At 34.5% G+C, this 17888-nt stretch overlaps 1 protein-coding gene across 3 annotated transcripts; it reads right to left on the bottom strand.

Moving 5' to 3' along the window:
* Positions 1 to 274: 274 nt before the first annotated feature.
* LOC122294019 (serine/threonine-protein phosphatase 6 regulatory subunit 1-like) lies at positions 275 to 15322 on the bottom strand. Of its 3 annotated transcripts, none has more exons than XM_043102487.1 (19): positions 15043 to 15322; positions 13090 to 13193; positions 12786 to 12872; positions 12572 to 12647; positions 12395 to 12469; positions 12230 to 12283; positions 10521 to 10580; positions 10313 to 10429; positions 9122 to 9216; positions 8773 to 8981; positions 6430 to 6527; positions 6024 to 6127; positions 5709 to 5874; positions 5360 to 5482; positions 4801 to 4883; positions 4318 to 4459; positions 4165 to 4194; positions 3843 to 3913; positions 275 to 1394 (listed from the first exon to the last, which is right to left on the bottom strand). In XM_043102487.1, exons 1-19 carry the CDS (start codon positions 15079 to 15081, stop codon positions 611 to 613), a joined length of 2517 nt encoding a protein of 838 aa, XP_042958421.1. In that variant the 5' UTR covers positions 15082 to 15322; the 3' UTR covers positions 275 to 610. The 3 variants fall into 3 exon arrangements, with proteins under 3 accessions (XP_042958421.1, XP_042958420.1, XP_042958422.1); XM_043102486.1 differs by having other exon boundaries at positions 275 to 1439; positions 15043 to 15321; XM_043102488.1 differs by having other exon boundaries at positions 1265 to 1401.
* Between the last annotated feature and the right edge of the window lie 2566 nt (positions 15323 to 17888).

Genomic DNA, 17888 nt, shown 5'->3' with positions numbered 1-17888 from the left:
TGCTGAGAAAAATACCAAAATTTTAAAGTTCGTTTATCAAAAGTTTTCATGTCAAATCAGTCCATTTTTTTTCTTTTTTCAAAAGCATCACTTTTCTCTACTCTTTCTACTGAAGGATTGTAGTTGAAGTGATGGTAGATGGTACGACAATCTTTTACAAGACAATTATATTGTACTCGTATCTAGTTTCTGGTGTTCACTCCCAAGTTCCCCCCAACTGTATAATTTCACCTATATCAATATAATGTCTGCCTAGGGAAAAAGAAAAGAAGAGTTTGGACCAATATTGATTATTATAGAATCACAGAACAAGGAAACAAAAATCAAACAATATCTAGTTTCTGGCAAGAATATATATGATTATGATGGATCTGGGAAAACCCCCCATATGGAATGATAAACAAAACCTGGAATGATAAAACAACGAAGAGTAAAAATAGCTAATAGACAACAATTACCATGACACAACCTACCATCCAATTCCCATATGGAAACAAAACTATACTGTACATATGTTTGCTGCATAGGCCCTTTGCAAACCCAAAACCTGGATCGGTGTCATCGGTCCCCGAGTTTAAGTTGAAACAGTCTAAGCGGAGTCAACCCACAATCACTCCAAAACAGCCACCTCTTGATCAACCCTCCAATAATTAGCATCATTGAACTCCTTCATTCCAGGTCCACCCTCATCAGATTTCTCCTCCGGCGCCTTTTGTTTAATGTTTCTCTTTAATGCCCCTGCTTCCCCGACTATCCCCTCCTTGAGCGCCTGCTCCATAGCCTTCTCGGTACCTTCTAATTCGACACCTACAAACTCAACATCCTCTTCGAACAATGAGGGCACAGCAGCAGATCTCTGGCTTGAATCACTTTCTGCTGAACTATCACTTGAGGTTGCTGTGGTTGGAGAACCATTTGGTAGTACGGATACTCCACTGGAAAGGGAACTACCATCAGAAGTCACTAACTGAGCTTGACTAGAAGGATCGACATCAGAAATGTAGTGATCCTCAAAGGGATTCACGCTAGAACTACCAACTGGCAGATCTGATGAATTGCCCCATGCCACCCAATCAGGTAAAGGCCTATCTCCAAACAACTCCTCATTGTCGGGTGTTTCGAACCTGAAGAAGCCCATATCATCGGAAGCACTTGCCTTCTCGTTTTCCTTCTTCAAAAATTCACCATTCACGGACCCACTCCCACTAAACCCATTCAGGAATTTTGCATTGGAACTAGATGTCTCATTGACAGAGTCTTTACTTTCAGCCAACTCCTCATCATCCTCGCCAACCACCACTTCATCATCACTACTGCTGTTACCACCATTTGCAGTTCCATTAAAGTTTATCCCATCCATAATCTCTGATGTGCTAACAGTTGCATTCCCAATTCTGTCATCTTGGAATGCAAACCAGTTGGAATTCGTGAATAGGCTACTGCATAAAGGGAGGGGGGGGGGGGGGGGGGGAATGTAAACTTTTCATCTTACTGTTATTGTTAACATGACTTGCTTAACCAAAAAAAACAAAAATCAAAAATTATGATAATTCACAAAGTTGAGCAAATATGAAGCGCTTACACTACTAAATACAACAAACTAAATAGTTTTCATCAACCGATGAAACAAATTAGAGTGAGAATTTCATGATGCTGGAACCTTTGCCAGGTTTCTGAAGGCATTGATTGGCAGAGCTAAATCAAGGGCTGTCAAGGGGTTGAGTATAGTCTGAATACAGTCCAAATTCAACCTTTTCATAGGCAACCAACCCTTCCATAGGATATTAGCATACCAAATAGATCCTACAAGTATTATGCAAATCTGATTCTTCATATTTGATAATAACAAGAATGAATTTGGGATTAACTAGATTCCATCTGTTTTGGATCTGAGTTCCATTTTAAATAAGTTATTTTTAAATAGTTATATATAACTCGAACAGATATATTTTTGGGAAAAAGTGGAATGATATTTAGATGGCTCCAATTTAAATTTTTGGACTTCTGTGCGGATTTGAACTCCTATAACTTTTGGACGCCCTGATTTTGCCATATGACTAGGATTCTGCACAGCAAGTCCAATACATTGATAGCCCTACTCCAATCCCTTAGAGATAGGTTCTGAGGACCTAGACCTTAATACTCTTAACTCACACTCAAGTACTGCACAATTATGTATTTCCTTTTATGCTGAGTGTGTGTACAGTGTACACTCCCGGGATTAGTCGGAAGGCTGTTTCCAGACACCCGGTACCAATAAAAAAAAAATTATGTATTTCCTTTTATTTTTTTATAAGTAGCACAACTACGTATTCCCAAGAACCTAGGTTTCCAAGAACCTAGACCTTAATACTCTTAACTCACACTCAAGTACTGCACAATTATGTTTGATAGCCCTACTCCAATCCCTTAAAGATAGGTTCCGAGAACCTAGACCTTAATACTCTTAACTCACACTCAAGTACTGCACAATTATGTATTTCCTTTTATGCTGAGTGTGTGTACAGTGTACACTCCCGGGATTAGTCGGAAGGCTGTTTCCAGACACCCAGTACCAATAAAAAAAAAATTATGTATTTACTTTTATTTTTTTATAAGTAGCACAACTACGTATTCCCGAGAACCTAGGTTTCCAAGAACCTAGACCTTAATACTCTTAACTCACACTCAAGTACTGCACAATTATGTATTTCCTTTTATGCTGAGGGCGTGTACACTCCCGGGATTAGTCGGGAGGCTGTTTCCAGACACCCGGTACCAATAAAAAAAAAAATGTATTTCCTTTTATTTTTTTATAAGTAGCACAACTATGTATTTCAATGGGTGCTTTGATAAGAATTATAGGAAATACCAATAAAATCCAGATTTTACAGGTGTTATTCATTTTCATCTAAACAATGCCAGTTAAAATTAAGTATAGTTCTGTCTATATGGAATAATTTTGAATTCTGCATCTTTCTCGAATTTCAGAAAGAACACATTTTTAGTATATATATTTTTTCCTGGGAATTTCAGGTCTGCCAATGAGATACCCAACCTTCGGCAACTAAAGAGTGTCACTCAAATTTAAACGACTTCATATCTCATTTCTAATCGTCTTGATAATGCAGTGGGCATGGAGGAGAAAGTTTTAAATGTAGCTTGCATGTCCAATGTGTTTCTTGCATGCAGAAAATCCATAGCCCTTAATTCGGCCTCTTTCTTTGAAAGGTTCAAACTAAATTTTCTCACTGGTACCAGAAGCAGCACCACCAACAATGGGAGTGTATTCACAACACTGAAAACTGAAGTCATGAAGTGGTTGGTCCAGCAGATAAGAGAACGGGAGTGATGCCATTTGGCATGTCCTCTGTGAATTTCTTCAGTCATTGAGGACTCTTTAAAGAAGTTCAAGTAGTTTTGCAACAACCAGATTATGGCTATTTGGAAGATGATTCCTATTTGCATCATGTGGTGTGTGTGGTAGGAGCGCAATGAACGGATGTTCGAGGACAAAGAGAGATCAATGGAGGAGCTGAAAGCTTTCTTTCTTAGAACTCTTTGTACTTGGGCCATTGCTGTTAATTTTAATGGCCAAGATTTTCATGATTTCCTTGTTTCTATTGCTCCTACGTAGCTAGGACATTCTTTGTATTGAACATGGCTTTTGCCTATTCTTTTATTAATATATTTCTTATCAAAAAAAAAAAAAAAAAGAGAGAGAGAGGTTCAAAAGTGAAAAATGCAGACTATATGATGAAGAATCATTGCGCCCAAGCATATTTTCCCACCGAACTGATTGGTAGTGTGTCTGAATTGTAGGTAATATAATTTCTCCAAAACAAAATCATTCAGAAACTAACCTCCCTTGGTCATCGCCTAGCCTCAAGGATGATATTACAACTTCGGCAGATTCATCATCGAAGTACACGTCCTGAATTTTAATAAACAAGAAAAAAAAAAGACATTTAAACATCCAATTCAATGATCAAAATAAATAAATAAATTTCATCTACGGTTCAGTCCCATTGCCTCCCTATACATTCTAGATCCTTCTTAGTTTTCCATGAGCGACTCAATATAAATATGGCATAACCACACCTCAACTTTATACAATCAAATTTCATGATTACCTACCAAAAAAACTTTATACAATCAAATCAATAGTTTGAATACACCAATTACCTCATCATCACGATCAAGAGCTCCATGATCCTGCAACCATGACGATTCAAAGATCACATCAATGAGTAAAACCAGCCACCCAGGGCAGCAGAAGGGGAAATTACATATAAAAGGGATGGTTGTATAATGACTAAAAAGCATCTAACTATATACCTCTTCTGCATCTTCATTTCCGTAGATTTTGTAGCGAAAGGCCTGGCTTAAATTGTTTGCTAGAGCCGCTACATCATAATCTCTATCATGAAGCTCATCATCATCACTGTCCCTTGTCCTATCTTGCAAGGCGGTCGGACGGCTGCAAACAGTAAGTAGGAATAAAAAAGATCCATGATGTTGAATACTGGTGAAGAACATGGCAGACAGACTCAAGTCAAGATCCACTCACATATAAACTCGGATAACATTTTTCACTAGACAAAAACACCACAATAGTACTGAAGTGCAACCGTAGTCAGGGAGAACAGATACAAATATCTTATCCTGATAATGCTTTTACATTTGTTATTATTTTTTTAAGTAATCAAAAAAATTTCAATGACAGAGGTAAACCCCCAAAATCTCATATTTTCCAAATTGCTTAGACTAGAATGCATAAGTTTAGAACATGCACGGCACATAGATGAGTTAAGATCATACCCACAAGCCCATCGGAATACGTTTTCAACCACATTGCATTCATGCAGAACAGTAGCTTGCCATTCACTCCATTCACTATTTTCCTAAAAAGAACAAATGAAAGTAGTGGTGTTAGTATCGGTATTCAGTAGTACAGATCTGTTCGAAAGAGACACTGAAAAATCATCTTTAAATATATTATTATAAGTTCTTTCATTTTATCAATTACAGGTACCCACGTTGCACCAAATACCCACACAGGAATCAGTAAGAGGAAATACAGAAATTGTAACATATATTTAAAAATTTTGAATATCATGTAATATTTCAGGAGCACATAAAAAATTGATCTGAAGATAAGTTCAAAACAAACAATATTGCCAGTTGTAAATACCAAAGATTCAACAAATATCATACACGATTTAACACAAAAAATAGTCATACTGTAAAGTGAAAGAGGCCTTTTTCAAAACTCCTTTGCTATTAACCAGAGCACCAATGAAGTAATCCTTAGAAAGAAATAAACGTATACTTCCAGTCAAAGAATAGCACACAGTAGATTGCTTTACCTATAACCCACCTGAAGACACGCCTGAATGTGGCTCTGACTGTTTCCCAACTGAACAAGCTTATTAGAAATTCTCCTAATGTGTCCAATGTTTCCTACCCGAGGTGCCCGCTTTCCAGCAGCAGGAATTGTTGGCTACAATTTCAGGGAAAGTATAGAAGAATCAGAATTTCTACTGCAATCAACAGCTAAGAGAACATAAATATTTATGCAACCACATGATATTACACATAATACACCGAGTATCTATTTTTTCTTTTTCTTTTTCTTTTTGTTTTTGTACCTTTATTTTAATCTTGTTTGGTTCAGCAGAGCATTATAAATGTGCTACAATGATATTTGATAGTCATAAAAGATTGACCTGATTACTGTCATCAGAAAGAATGGGTTCTTTATCTGTTTGGAGAATCTTTCCAATTAAATTGCACTCTCGAAGAAGATGATTGGCGATGCTATCACTCTTGCTGTCCAAACAAGAGAATACAATACTCTCTACATGGTGGTGCAGCGAGTTATTGTATGGGTACCTGCGTCATTGAACACAGACGACTAACTAAAACCATGCATCTTCAGTATTACGAAAATAAAAGCAATTTTTCTTGCACGCTAAGACCAACAATTCTAAATAACAGTAACTTGGCCACTCATGCATTCAAAGTCAAAATGAGAAACTTACTCAAAGAAAAGATCAATGACTCGTCGAATGGTTCCTGTGCTGACCAATTCATTCTCTGCAGCATCATTGGCAGTTTTCAATAGCACTGCGATGAACTCCACAATCTGGAAAGAAAAAGAAAAGAAATATCAGGAAAATAAAAATGGATATCCAAAAGACAACAATAAACTCTGTTTCTGGCACAAACAAGAGTTTTTAGCCTAAACTCAAAAGGATACAACATACAAATATTGACTATGGGTAAAGAATATATGACAGCCAACTGTGTCAATTTTACTCCACTCAAGTTCAAAATTGGATTATGCTTTCTCATTAATGAAATTAATTGCTTATAAAAAACTGGGATTAGGCTCAATTATGTCTTGCAAATTAAATATAAAATACATAAACAAACAAACAAACAAACCTTTAAACGATGCTTCCCAAGAGGAGGCCTCAATTCTCCATATGTAGTAGGCAGTATCTTCTCATGAGATGACACATTCAGAAGTGCAAGCAGGTCACCTATATAATAAGAGTTGTATAATTGTAGGTTTGGGAAGTATAGAAACAGCAGCATTAGAAAGGCTATTAAGCTGTAATTGATACAGCCTGTATGGAATGATAGGTAGAGCGACCAGTCCCCCCCCCCCCCCCCTTGACGGGTCGTTCCTCTCTAAATAGTTTTATTATTAATCAGAAGATGCTGGCTTTATTCCAGAAATGACAACAATTAAATCCCTGCATGCCAATAAAGTAGGCATAAATTATAATGTTACATACTTAGTTATCTCAATATAGGAAATGGCAGTATGATTATATAGGCCCACACCATTATACATAGTCTGCTTTGTTCATCGAATAAGATGGTTCTGGATCCTATATTAAAGTGATAAAGAATTGTCATGTCCATTCGACAATCATCTTCTCCAACTTGTTTCACTATGTCATGAATGGCCCTACCAAAACGTCAAGATTCCTATGAAGAGACAAATGCATCAAATGATGGAGTATTGATCTTGGGTCATGTCTCAACAGGTGGGAGATTTGCTGGCTTCTTGTTGTAGTTCAATTAGTACCCATAGAACTCTTGAGGTTTGGAAGATGGTTCCCCTGTGCATATGTGGTGTCTTTGGTGGGAACAAAATGCTCAGACTTCTGAAGACTCTGAGAGGACGGTGCTAAAAGTTAAGAGCTCTTACATTCAATTCCCTTTATGCATGGATGTCGGCACAAAATGGTTTTCGTTCCTATAACTTTCTATATTTCACGGAATTTTGTTCTTTTTCTTTACCCATATAGATGGGTGTTTCCTACTATATACTTCTGGAGTACTTGGGCTGCGCCCCTTTGTGCTTTCAGTAAAAACTACCTCAATTATCAATATAAATAGACACTTGCTATATCAACTTCTTGGCATGCATAAGATTTCAAGCAATTAAAGTTTGTCATATGTGAGTCCTCATCTTTGTCTGTAATACCACATCTCCTAACTTAAAAATATTTTGCAGAAGTAACCAGTATGATGCATCAATGAATGCAGAATGCATGAAACTAATCAATGCACTTTATGATGCACCTCAATTATCAATATAAATAGACACTTGCTATATCAACTTCTTGGCATGCATAAGATTTCAAGCAATTAAAGTTCGTCATATGTGAGTCCTCATCTTTGTCTGTAATACCACATCTCCTAACTTAAAAATATTTTGCAGAAGTAACCAGTATGATGCATCAATGAATGCAGAATGCATGAAACTAATCAATGCACTTTATATATAAACCCAACATCAAGTAGTTGGAGATAAGGCCTTTTCAATTCCATTCAAACCATTAGTGACAAATAAACTATAAAGGAGATTTTTTTATAACCATCTATAAAATTGAAAATTTAAAATGTGATGGAATTTATAACATATATCTGACAACCAATTTTGAAACCCACAGATTTAAGTTTGACAACCATTTTTTTATAAGTTAATTTTGTCAAATAAATCAGAGGTAATGCTTTATTTTAAGGTCATCAAGCAAAATAATGAACTAAATAAAACAGGACTTTGCTCAGTAACTTAACTGACCAATAAAAGACTAACAATTTTTTTTTTTTTTTATTGGCACCAGGTGTCCAGGAACAACGTCCCGACTAATCCCAAGGGTGCACAAGCCCTTGGCAAGGAGTTTCCCGCAAGTACAACTCGGGTAATTTAAGGGAAAATCCCCCAGTCTGATGGCCCCTAGAGTGACAATCAAAGCTGTATTAGACCTGTGGGGAGCAATAAAAGGCTAACAATTTATTAGCAATGCAATTGGGAGATTCTAAAAATTCAAATCAACACAGCTTTGATTGTCACTCTGAAGAACAAGATTCAAACACCAAGCTTTATTGCACACGCCTAGATTCATTAAATTGTCTAGATTTATCAAAAAATCAATCAGTGAAAACCTAAAGCCAACTAAGGTTGAAATAACTGTTTTTCATGCCTAACATCCATCCAGTGACTTGTTAAAAAACATATAATACAAGTGATCTTCAGCATACCGTTCCAACATAAAATACACATTTAAAACGAACCTAGATAGATTTGAAATTCATCTTGAGAAAAGTAAGTTCAGACTTGAAAGATGAAACTAATAACTAATAAGTAGATATAAAATAGCATCTTCTTCTACCAAGAATCATCTCTTCCAGCCAAAGCATATAATAGTCCAGGCAAACACTTCAACAAATTTCACTAAAACCAAAAGTAAAAAACATCAACATACTCACCAAGCTTGGGGAGCATTGCACTGATTGTCTCAGGTTTAGCAGAGATTGGAGGCTCATACATATGTTGACTTCGAAAAGAATGAAACATGAAAGTAGATGCTGTCGATCTTTTCGGGTCTAACAAAGAAATACAGACAGAAAGCGAGTGCAAAAGGCAAGATTTTGATTGTGAATCTTCCAATGCATGACCGAATATCCTTGCAACAAAGCTGATATCAACAAGTTCAAAACTTATTACATAATATGTACAAACAAATAATAATATGCATTTGTGCCTACCTGGGTATAAGTATCAAATTAAATGTTTTTTTTGGGTGAGTAACAAACTAAAGGCTATCTCAAAACAAACCTTGGGCTAGAAAGTTTTGTGGCTAGAGCTGATGAAGCATTCCGTGTTATAGCACACAGAGTTTCAGCTGCATTAGCATGCACCTCAGGAGGACTCTGGTCCACGTAAAATAAGCTATTAGAGAATTTATCACCAAAAATGCCTGATTAGAACAGTTTAATATGGAAAAACATATCACAAAGTTTAATGCGCTCTTATTCTCCTCTTTATAGCTTTCCTTTTCTCATTGCTTACTAACTATATATTGTACATATAAGGGAAGTTCCAATGTAGTCCTCAGATCTTTTTCTATACGTATCAATATTTTCTAGAGTGTTACAAAAGGCATGACCCAAGTACACGGGGACATATACAAGAGAAACGTCATCCCTAAGTATTTTAATTTTGAAACAAATGAAGTCCTATCACTTAGACCAATATGCCAGCATAAAATTCATTCAGTGAAAAGTATCAGCATTTACTGGGTTATCAATTTTTGTGCCAGTACTGTCAACATTTGCCATGGAAGGGTTACTTATCAGAACGAGCCACATTGTCAAAATAAAAAATTTACAGATTTTAGATCCAGGCACCAAATTAAAAGTTATTCCATTACTCTGTGCCCAAGAATAAAATCTTTAGTGAATGCAGTAAAGTGAGCCAGTATGACCTTGTCTACATACTACGCTAATGTGGGAAAACCAAATTTGGAGGTAAAGCAACTATTCAGTAATTCCACAGTGGGCCCATCAGAAATACGCTCAAACACCACTGGCCATCATGAGAAAAGGAGCAAGAATGAAAAGACACTAATCAGACATGGCTTTAAAATCCGTAAATGTTGGCCATGTTTATCTGAATTTTGACAAAGAATGGAACCCTTGCCAAACAAATTTCACCACAAAACAGCCACCCAGATTCTAGGCTTCTGATCAGTGAGAAATACAAGAAATCTACGGCTTCATATAATTCTAAAAACAAGCATATAACTATAACCAGCTTCAAAGGTGGGACGTGCAGAATGCTTGAACATTCACTTTAAGAAACCTTCACCAGATTCACTGGTCAATCAACAAGTTGGGTTCTTTTCTTAAGGTAGTGAATATTCCGAATGCATGATATACATGTATACTCAACCAGTACAAAAATCCTTTATTAAAGGGTTAGAAGAGGCTTTTGTGATCCTAAAATAAAGTGCATTGTGACACTTACTGATGGACTGAGTTTATCCACAATCATTTCCAGCAGATTGCTCTCAGCCAACCATTGCATCACATCTACATAATTGGGATACGAATGGTCATCAGCACCTACAAGTCGAATCAAAACCTGCATTAAAAGTTCACCTCAGACCAATATAAAACTTGGAATATAAAATGCAATTATTAAAATAAAATATTACAACTGAAATATTTGTTACCTCCATGATAGATGTAATTCCTATCAAATCAACCAGATGGCGAAAAACATCCTGATGAGCCTGTAAAGATCCACTTATGTCTGAATCCAATATATTTTTGAAGTCGACAAGGAAATCAAAACATACAGACAACATTTTTTTTATAGATTTGTTTTTTTTATTGGAACTGGGTGTCTGAGAACAAAGTCCCGATTAATCTCAAGGGTGCATAGGCCCTTGGCAATGAGTTTATTGCAAGTGCACCTCAGGTAATTCAAGGAAAAACTCCCCCAGTCCGATGACCCCTAGAAATTGTTTGCACCCAAGAGGATTCAAACCTTAGACCTAGAGGGAGCATACCACCAAGACAAAGGCTTTTACCACTCGAGCCAAGCCCTAGGGAATGTAGAATTTTTTTTTTTTTTTTTTTTTTTGATAAGTCCCTAGGGAATGTAGACTTTAGAGAATGTAGACCGCAGTCGTGACTATTTCTGACAGGCAATAGCTAACTTGATTAAAAAACATTCGTTTTTCTTGTGAATAAAACTTCTTGATTACCTACCAATTAAAAAAAAAAAAGACATTCATTTCCAAGGTACCAAACCTAGAGAAGAGACTTTAGAGGCAATACACTAACCAGTGATCCAGGAATCAAATTTATACTGTGGATTAAATAAAAATCCACCACTGGAACAATATGCAGCTGAGTCCCATTTAACGTTAGGAGGTTCAGGGAAAAAAATAAACCTAAAATTTATGCTCATTAACCAACTATGCAAACTAATGAATATCAAAGAAAGGACAGAAGGCTCAAACTAAAGCATTTAATTACTTACATTCTTGCCTATGTTCATTTATGCGTCAAAAACTAGTGGCCAGAAGTTCAGGAAAAAATTTAAAGAAATTTTTATGCCAGTGGAGAATTATTTTTTTCCAAGTGATGCCAGTGGACAAATCTAAAGAATAGCATTTGAAACAGGCCAGCCCACAATAAAGTTTGATTGCACAAAGCCATGCAACATAACAAGAACTTTCACGCAAAAAGAAACTCCAATACAACCCTGGTTGGAAGGCCTCCTTTTCTGAACATTTTAAAAGAAGAAAAATTCAAAAAATCTAGCATTTTACGAATGCTTCGGACCCAACAGTCAAAGTGGTTACACGAGCATCGACATACGAGTCATAAGAAAGCACCATAGGCACTACACTATAAAGCCCAAGAACCAACCAAGCCACTATTTTGCAAAAAAACGAAAAGGAAGCCTTCAAAGATGCACTGGGTAGACAGGATAGCAATGAATTCAAGGTAATTGTAACCAAAATGACAGATTCAAAAGATACTCTTTTCAGGATCTTATGGTTATGTTACCCAAAGTATCTATTACCACTAGAATGAAAAAAGTTTGATATCAACAGTCACCCTTGCATGAAAGGACCCCAATAGCAGCAAAGAACTCTGACCATCCAGATGCAACAACATTAGTAGGGGCAAAATACCAGACAAAGTCATTCATATATTCATGAACACAAGCAAAAATCCCAAGTTGTTCTGAGGGATCAGTTGAGCCACAATATTAAGTAAAAAAATCATTCAGGCACATTAGCTTGATGTTTGCCATGAACAAGAGGAAATAAACTTCAATCTAGGGCACATTGTTGCATCTAGAACGTTGGAAAAGCTCATAATAATTCAAATCATAAAACGATGCAAAGTTGAGCAAGTTGCTTACTTGGACATAATTCATAAGGGGGACAGTCTTCCGTATCATAATACATATGACGACCTAAAATGACACCCAAAAAAAGATTCAAGAATTGCTTTGCCTGAAGAAGTAGGATTAACATTGCCCAAGAAAGATCACGGAAACCAAGTTTCTCATATCATCACAGCATACCTTGCTGAAGTACCCAGCCAACAAAGTACTACGTGGACGATTAGGTTCCAAGAAGGAGAAGAGTAAGTTCATCAGCTGCAATCACAGGGAGATTATAAGAATCAGTAACAAAACATTATTAAATCAACTTCCACCCTTTTAGATGATGTGTGATCATGAACAACCGTAGACATGTACCTCCTCTTCGTCCACCAAAGTCTTCAAAATAACATCAATTTCACATGTGAAAATCTCACATGAAATGAATGGGAACCTAAATCATTAAACAAATTTTGCCAATAAAATTAGAAGCAAGAAAGAAAGTTTCAGAACACATGGAGCATTGAAATCTGAAAACTAATGAAGATCCCTTTGTTTTTTTATATATATTTGCCGAGTCAGAGCACTTTACTTGAAGACTCGTTTGCTTTCAGCATCCTCTGGGGCTTCATCAACAATATAGTGTAATAACTGCTCCACCTGGGCTCTATCCCGGAGACTAAAACATAAACATCAAGTAGTTTCCAGCATCAGCTTCTATATTATCCAACAAACAGTCTGCAGCTCATATAAATTCTAGTAGCTTCAAAGAGGCCCAGATACGTAGAAACTCAAGGAAATTAAGCTAATAGCTGATAAAGCTTGAAAAAAAAACAAAAAAAGGAAGAAGAAGAAGAAGAAGAAAAGATGGCCGAGTTAGAATGGAGAAGAAATACAAGTTAATGAGCCGACTGTTTAATGCTTTGCATTCTTGAATTATTTCTTCTTCATCCAGAAGCTCTTGCAAAGTGAAGTTCTCCTTGTCTAATAATGACTCCACCTGTACACAAGAAAAAAAATAACAAGCTTAAATAGATTAATGATGGGGATAAAAGGAAAAGAAAAAAGTATGCAGGCAGGCAAACCCAAGTATTCATAGGATACTGCACTAAAAATGAATTACGGCCAAGTACCCATAAGCAGTAAAACATCTTTATGAGTTCGCTGTAAGTAATGTAACTCAAGGAAAGCACCAGCCACATCTATGCTATATCCCAAAAAAGGCTAACCATTTAACTTCCCATAGAATCACTTATAAATTCCAGCTTCACCTAATAAGTAGCCAATGTGGGACCTGGCACCATGACTATCTTTATAACCTACCCACTCTATGTGGACTATTCATATTCCCAATCTGGGACTTGGGTATTACAAGTAATTCTAAGAGCATTCACAATGATTTATTTCCACTTTTTTCGAAAATAGACCAAAGCCATTTTATCTATTTTGGCCAATGGCTTTTAAAATGTACTCTTCATTGGCTTATCTATTCTTTTCTTATTCTTTCTTTATTCCTTTTAGAAAATAATGTGATTGTAAGAATGTAAAGAAAGAGAGATAAAGAGAAAGAAACTATAAAAAAATTTATATAAATTAATAGTGCTTATTCAAATGTAGTCACTGTAGCACATATGAGTTTTGAATATAGTTTACATAAGCTGATGGAGATCATTTTTTGAACCATTGTTAGACATTTTGCATTCTTGTGCGAGATGGCTAAAGCATTGTGATTGCTCTAATGCCTTGAAACAACTGTATTAAATTCCTAGATATTGTTCCAACTTCAAACCCATATGACTAAAAAAATCTCATAGCTGTCGGTATGTTAGATTATTAACTTCTTTTTATTATAAATGAAATTTAATAAAATAGATATCTTTGTAGACTTAACACTTCTCGTGTGAGATTGGAGTGTTAAATACTCCCCCTCTTAAATTCCTAATGTCCTTGTGCCATGCCATGAAGTGGTCCAAATGACTGGCCTTACTAGGGCTATGATACCATATGTAATGACCTAGGAAAATTGCTACACACATCTAGGCTATAACTACCAAGAGAATAATCAAATTCAAGTTTCCCAAGAATCACTTGTAAAGCCAAATTTCAACAAGTACCATATGTAGCACTTCGCACCCATGACTACATTTATAACCAACCCACTCTATATGAGTTATTCATATTCTTAACGTGGGACTGGATTGTTACAAGTAAACATTAATGTATTGGTAAAACTATATTGAATTACTAGATATTGTTCCGATTTCAAACCCATGTGATTAAAAACTTCTCAAAGCCAATCATTCCATCCATATTCCCAGCAGTGAAAAGAAGGTGATAAGAATGTTATAAAGAAAGGTGGGACTCTGCTATTTCAACAACATTCCCAGTAAAATACCATATTGATAGGCAAATTAGAATCCCAGAGACTGAATCACTCAAATCTATACAACAAGTGACACCGTAAACAAATTCATGTAGTTTACAACTGGAAGCACAAGTATTCTATCAAAGAAGTGAGCCACTAGATGAAGTTCATGAAAAAAACAAAAAGCAGCGGCGAAAAAAGTACACGTATTCATAAACTAAAACTAGCAAAGCTCACGTCAATCAGTCCAAAGTAAATTCGAAGGAACATATCATCAAGTCGAAACAAAAGCTAAATCTTCAACAAATCAATGAAACAAAACGAGGCTAGCTTTCCATTTCCAATTACAAAAAAGAGTAAATTCGGCCCAGAAAAATACGAAAAGAAAAGACCAAATCTAAACACCGTAACCTATTTCGTCGAAATACAAAGCCAGAGAAGTAGCATTATTAAGAGTCAAGAAAATTGGGTTGAAAACACTTACGGGTGAGGAGGTAGAGAGAGATGTGATCTTCCAAAACATGTCGAAGAAAGGGGAGGATTCAGCAGAGCTCGAAGCAAGACCTGCGCAGATCTGTAAAGCCCTAGAAACAAGAGGAAATCTAGGTCAGGGAAAGACGCGGAGAGCTCGAGATTCAAGGGAGCTGTGGTTGGAGCTGGAAACCCTAATTTTTCGCGAGACGACGTACTGACAGAGCGGTGCTGGCCAAACAAAAAATCGGAGGCGAACGGAATTAACCGCTGAAGTACAGAATTTCCCAATTTGGTATGAAAAAAATAAAAACTAAGGCCAAATATTTGAGAAAATTTTAGAATTTTGATAATTATGTTGAGATCGAATTTTGATAAACTAGATAATAATTTGAGTAATTTTTAATTTAAGAATAATTATTGTATCGAAGATCTTAAAATTGAATAAATAAAATTAAAAAATAATTTGGATAATTTTAATTTTGAATTTGTAAAAATTTTATTAATTTTTGTGTTTATCTAATAATTGAATTAAAATTTGAAATAAAAGAAATCAAAATAGAAAATAGTTGAAATTAAAAAAATATATATAAGATTTAGGCTTAGGTTATACAAATTAGATGGGATGTGATTAAAATTGAAAGTTAAATAAAATATTGTTATAATATAATTTTTTAATCTTATTTTTATTTTGAGATTTAAAGAAAAAAATTTGTATTTTATATGGAAGTTTGAAAAAACTGTAATAATTGGATTAGATAAGATAGTTTGTAAAAAAAATTGTTTTTTTACACAATAGACTCCGTTAAGATGTTGAGATGGTCTCATGTCACCTAATCATAACAACTTTTTTAAATTTTCAAATAAAATATAATGAACAATTCAAATTTTTTAAATTTTGAAACAAAAATGATATTAAAAAATTATATTCTAATAATATTTTATTTAACTTTTAATTTTCATTTCATCTCAACTCACAATCCAAACCAGGTCAATTGATATGAGATGAGTTGATATGAAAGTTAAAAATTGAATAAAATATTGTTAAAATATTATTTTTTAATATTATTATATTTTAAGATTAAAAAATTAAATTATTTATTATATTTTATATAAAATTTTAAAAAAATTATAATAATAAAATAAAATGAAATAAAACTCTTCTGATATCCAAACACGGCAGTATCAATTGTCCTTCGTAACGACTAAACATTATTAAATCCAATCAAACGATTTTATTACAAAAAGTCAAAAGCATAGCCAATCCAACATCTTGGCTTCAATAACTATTGATATTAAATAAAATAACTAGTATGTTCTACTCACTTCAATCCTTTTCAGTAAGTGTAGATATTGTTCCGATTCCTTTGAGGAAGTTACAACTTTTCCCACAAATCCAATACATAAAATATGAAATACAATTAAATAACTACATATAACATATTAAAAATAATTGAAAAATATACTCGTTGAATCATACATTAAGTTTTTTCTAATGCCAATCCGAATAGGGTTGAGCAAAAATTTGAAAATACAACTCCAAATCCAACTCCGCTTTGACTCCTACAAAACGGAGTTGGAGTTGGATTTTTTTTTTTAATTTTTCAGTCGGAGTTAGAGGTGTCACTGGACCAACTCCAATCAGATCCGACTCTGACTTTATGCTCCGAATCCAACTTCAACTTTACCTTCTAACTCTTACTTTGACTCTGATATTATACATATGTTATAAAAATAAGTATTTATTTATATATTTATCATATATACTAGTATAGTTATATACTATATAACTAGAATTTATATAATTAAATTCAATAATATACTAGTATTAGTTAATTATTATAAAATAATATATTTATACTATAATATAAATAGACTAATGATAGTTTAGTATATGTAAATATCGTAGTATTACTACCAAGCATAATCAAGTATAGAAATAAATCAGACACTAATATTTAAATAAGTCTAGTATATAATTAAGATAGAAATGAGTTAAACATTAGTATAATAATATGTAATACTAATGTATAATAACATGTAATTAGACACTATAAATAATATGTAATGCTATAGTATGATAACATGTAATTAGACACTATAGTATAAGTCTAGTATAAAAATAAGATAGATATTAATATATAAGTAAATTAGCAGTTAATGATTTAGTTTTAATTTTAGAATGGGCTAAACATAAAGCTAAAACAAAGCCCAAAACTAAAAGCCTAAATCCAATTTCGCTCCAACTCCGACTCCAACAAGTCGAAGTCAAAGCCGAAGTTCAGATTTGAACTCCAATAAAGTCAGAGTCGGAGTCGGATTTAGGGGAATCCGACTCTGATTAAGTCAGTGCTCATCCCTAAATCCGAACAAAAGAAGAATGAAACCAATTCTATTTACAAATAAGGGATTCTACCATAATTAAAGACAAACTATTTCCAAAAGAATAAAGAATGTGACCTGTCATGCTAAATGAAAATTTAGAGACCAATGTAGATATTGAAATTGCAAAAACATATCGCACGACTTTTGAAATCATACGATATCTCAATGAATTAATCTTCACCAAGCCAAGATGTCAAATTCTTTATCATCTTCCTCACAATTTTCAGCTATGTATCTATTTACTTCTAATTTTCTTTCAAAAGAGTTTTTCGATTGCAAACGCTTCTTAAACGAAGCCAACCTCAATGCTTTCATATCCTCAACTTTAGTATTTATGCTACTAGTTACATCTTTGGTTGAGGAACTTATGTTTTAATCTTATGTGTAAGAACTGTTCTCTCTTTTATTTTCAATGTATGCATTGTATAATAGGTCAGAGAATCTTTCACATTCATCTTCAACTCAATCGCTCTT

This window comes from Carya illinoinensis, chromosome 14 (genome assembly GCF_018687715.1).
Source record: "Carya illinoinensis cultivar Pawnee chromosome 14, C.illinoinensisPawnee_v1, whole genome shotgun sequence".
NCBI lineage: Eukaryota > Viridiplantae > Streptophyta > Magnoliopsida > Fagales > Juglandaceae > Carya > Carya illinoinensis.
The sequence above is the reverse complement of the archived record's forward strand: the minus strand, read 5'-3'. Positions and strand labels throughout refer to the sequence as shown.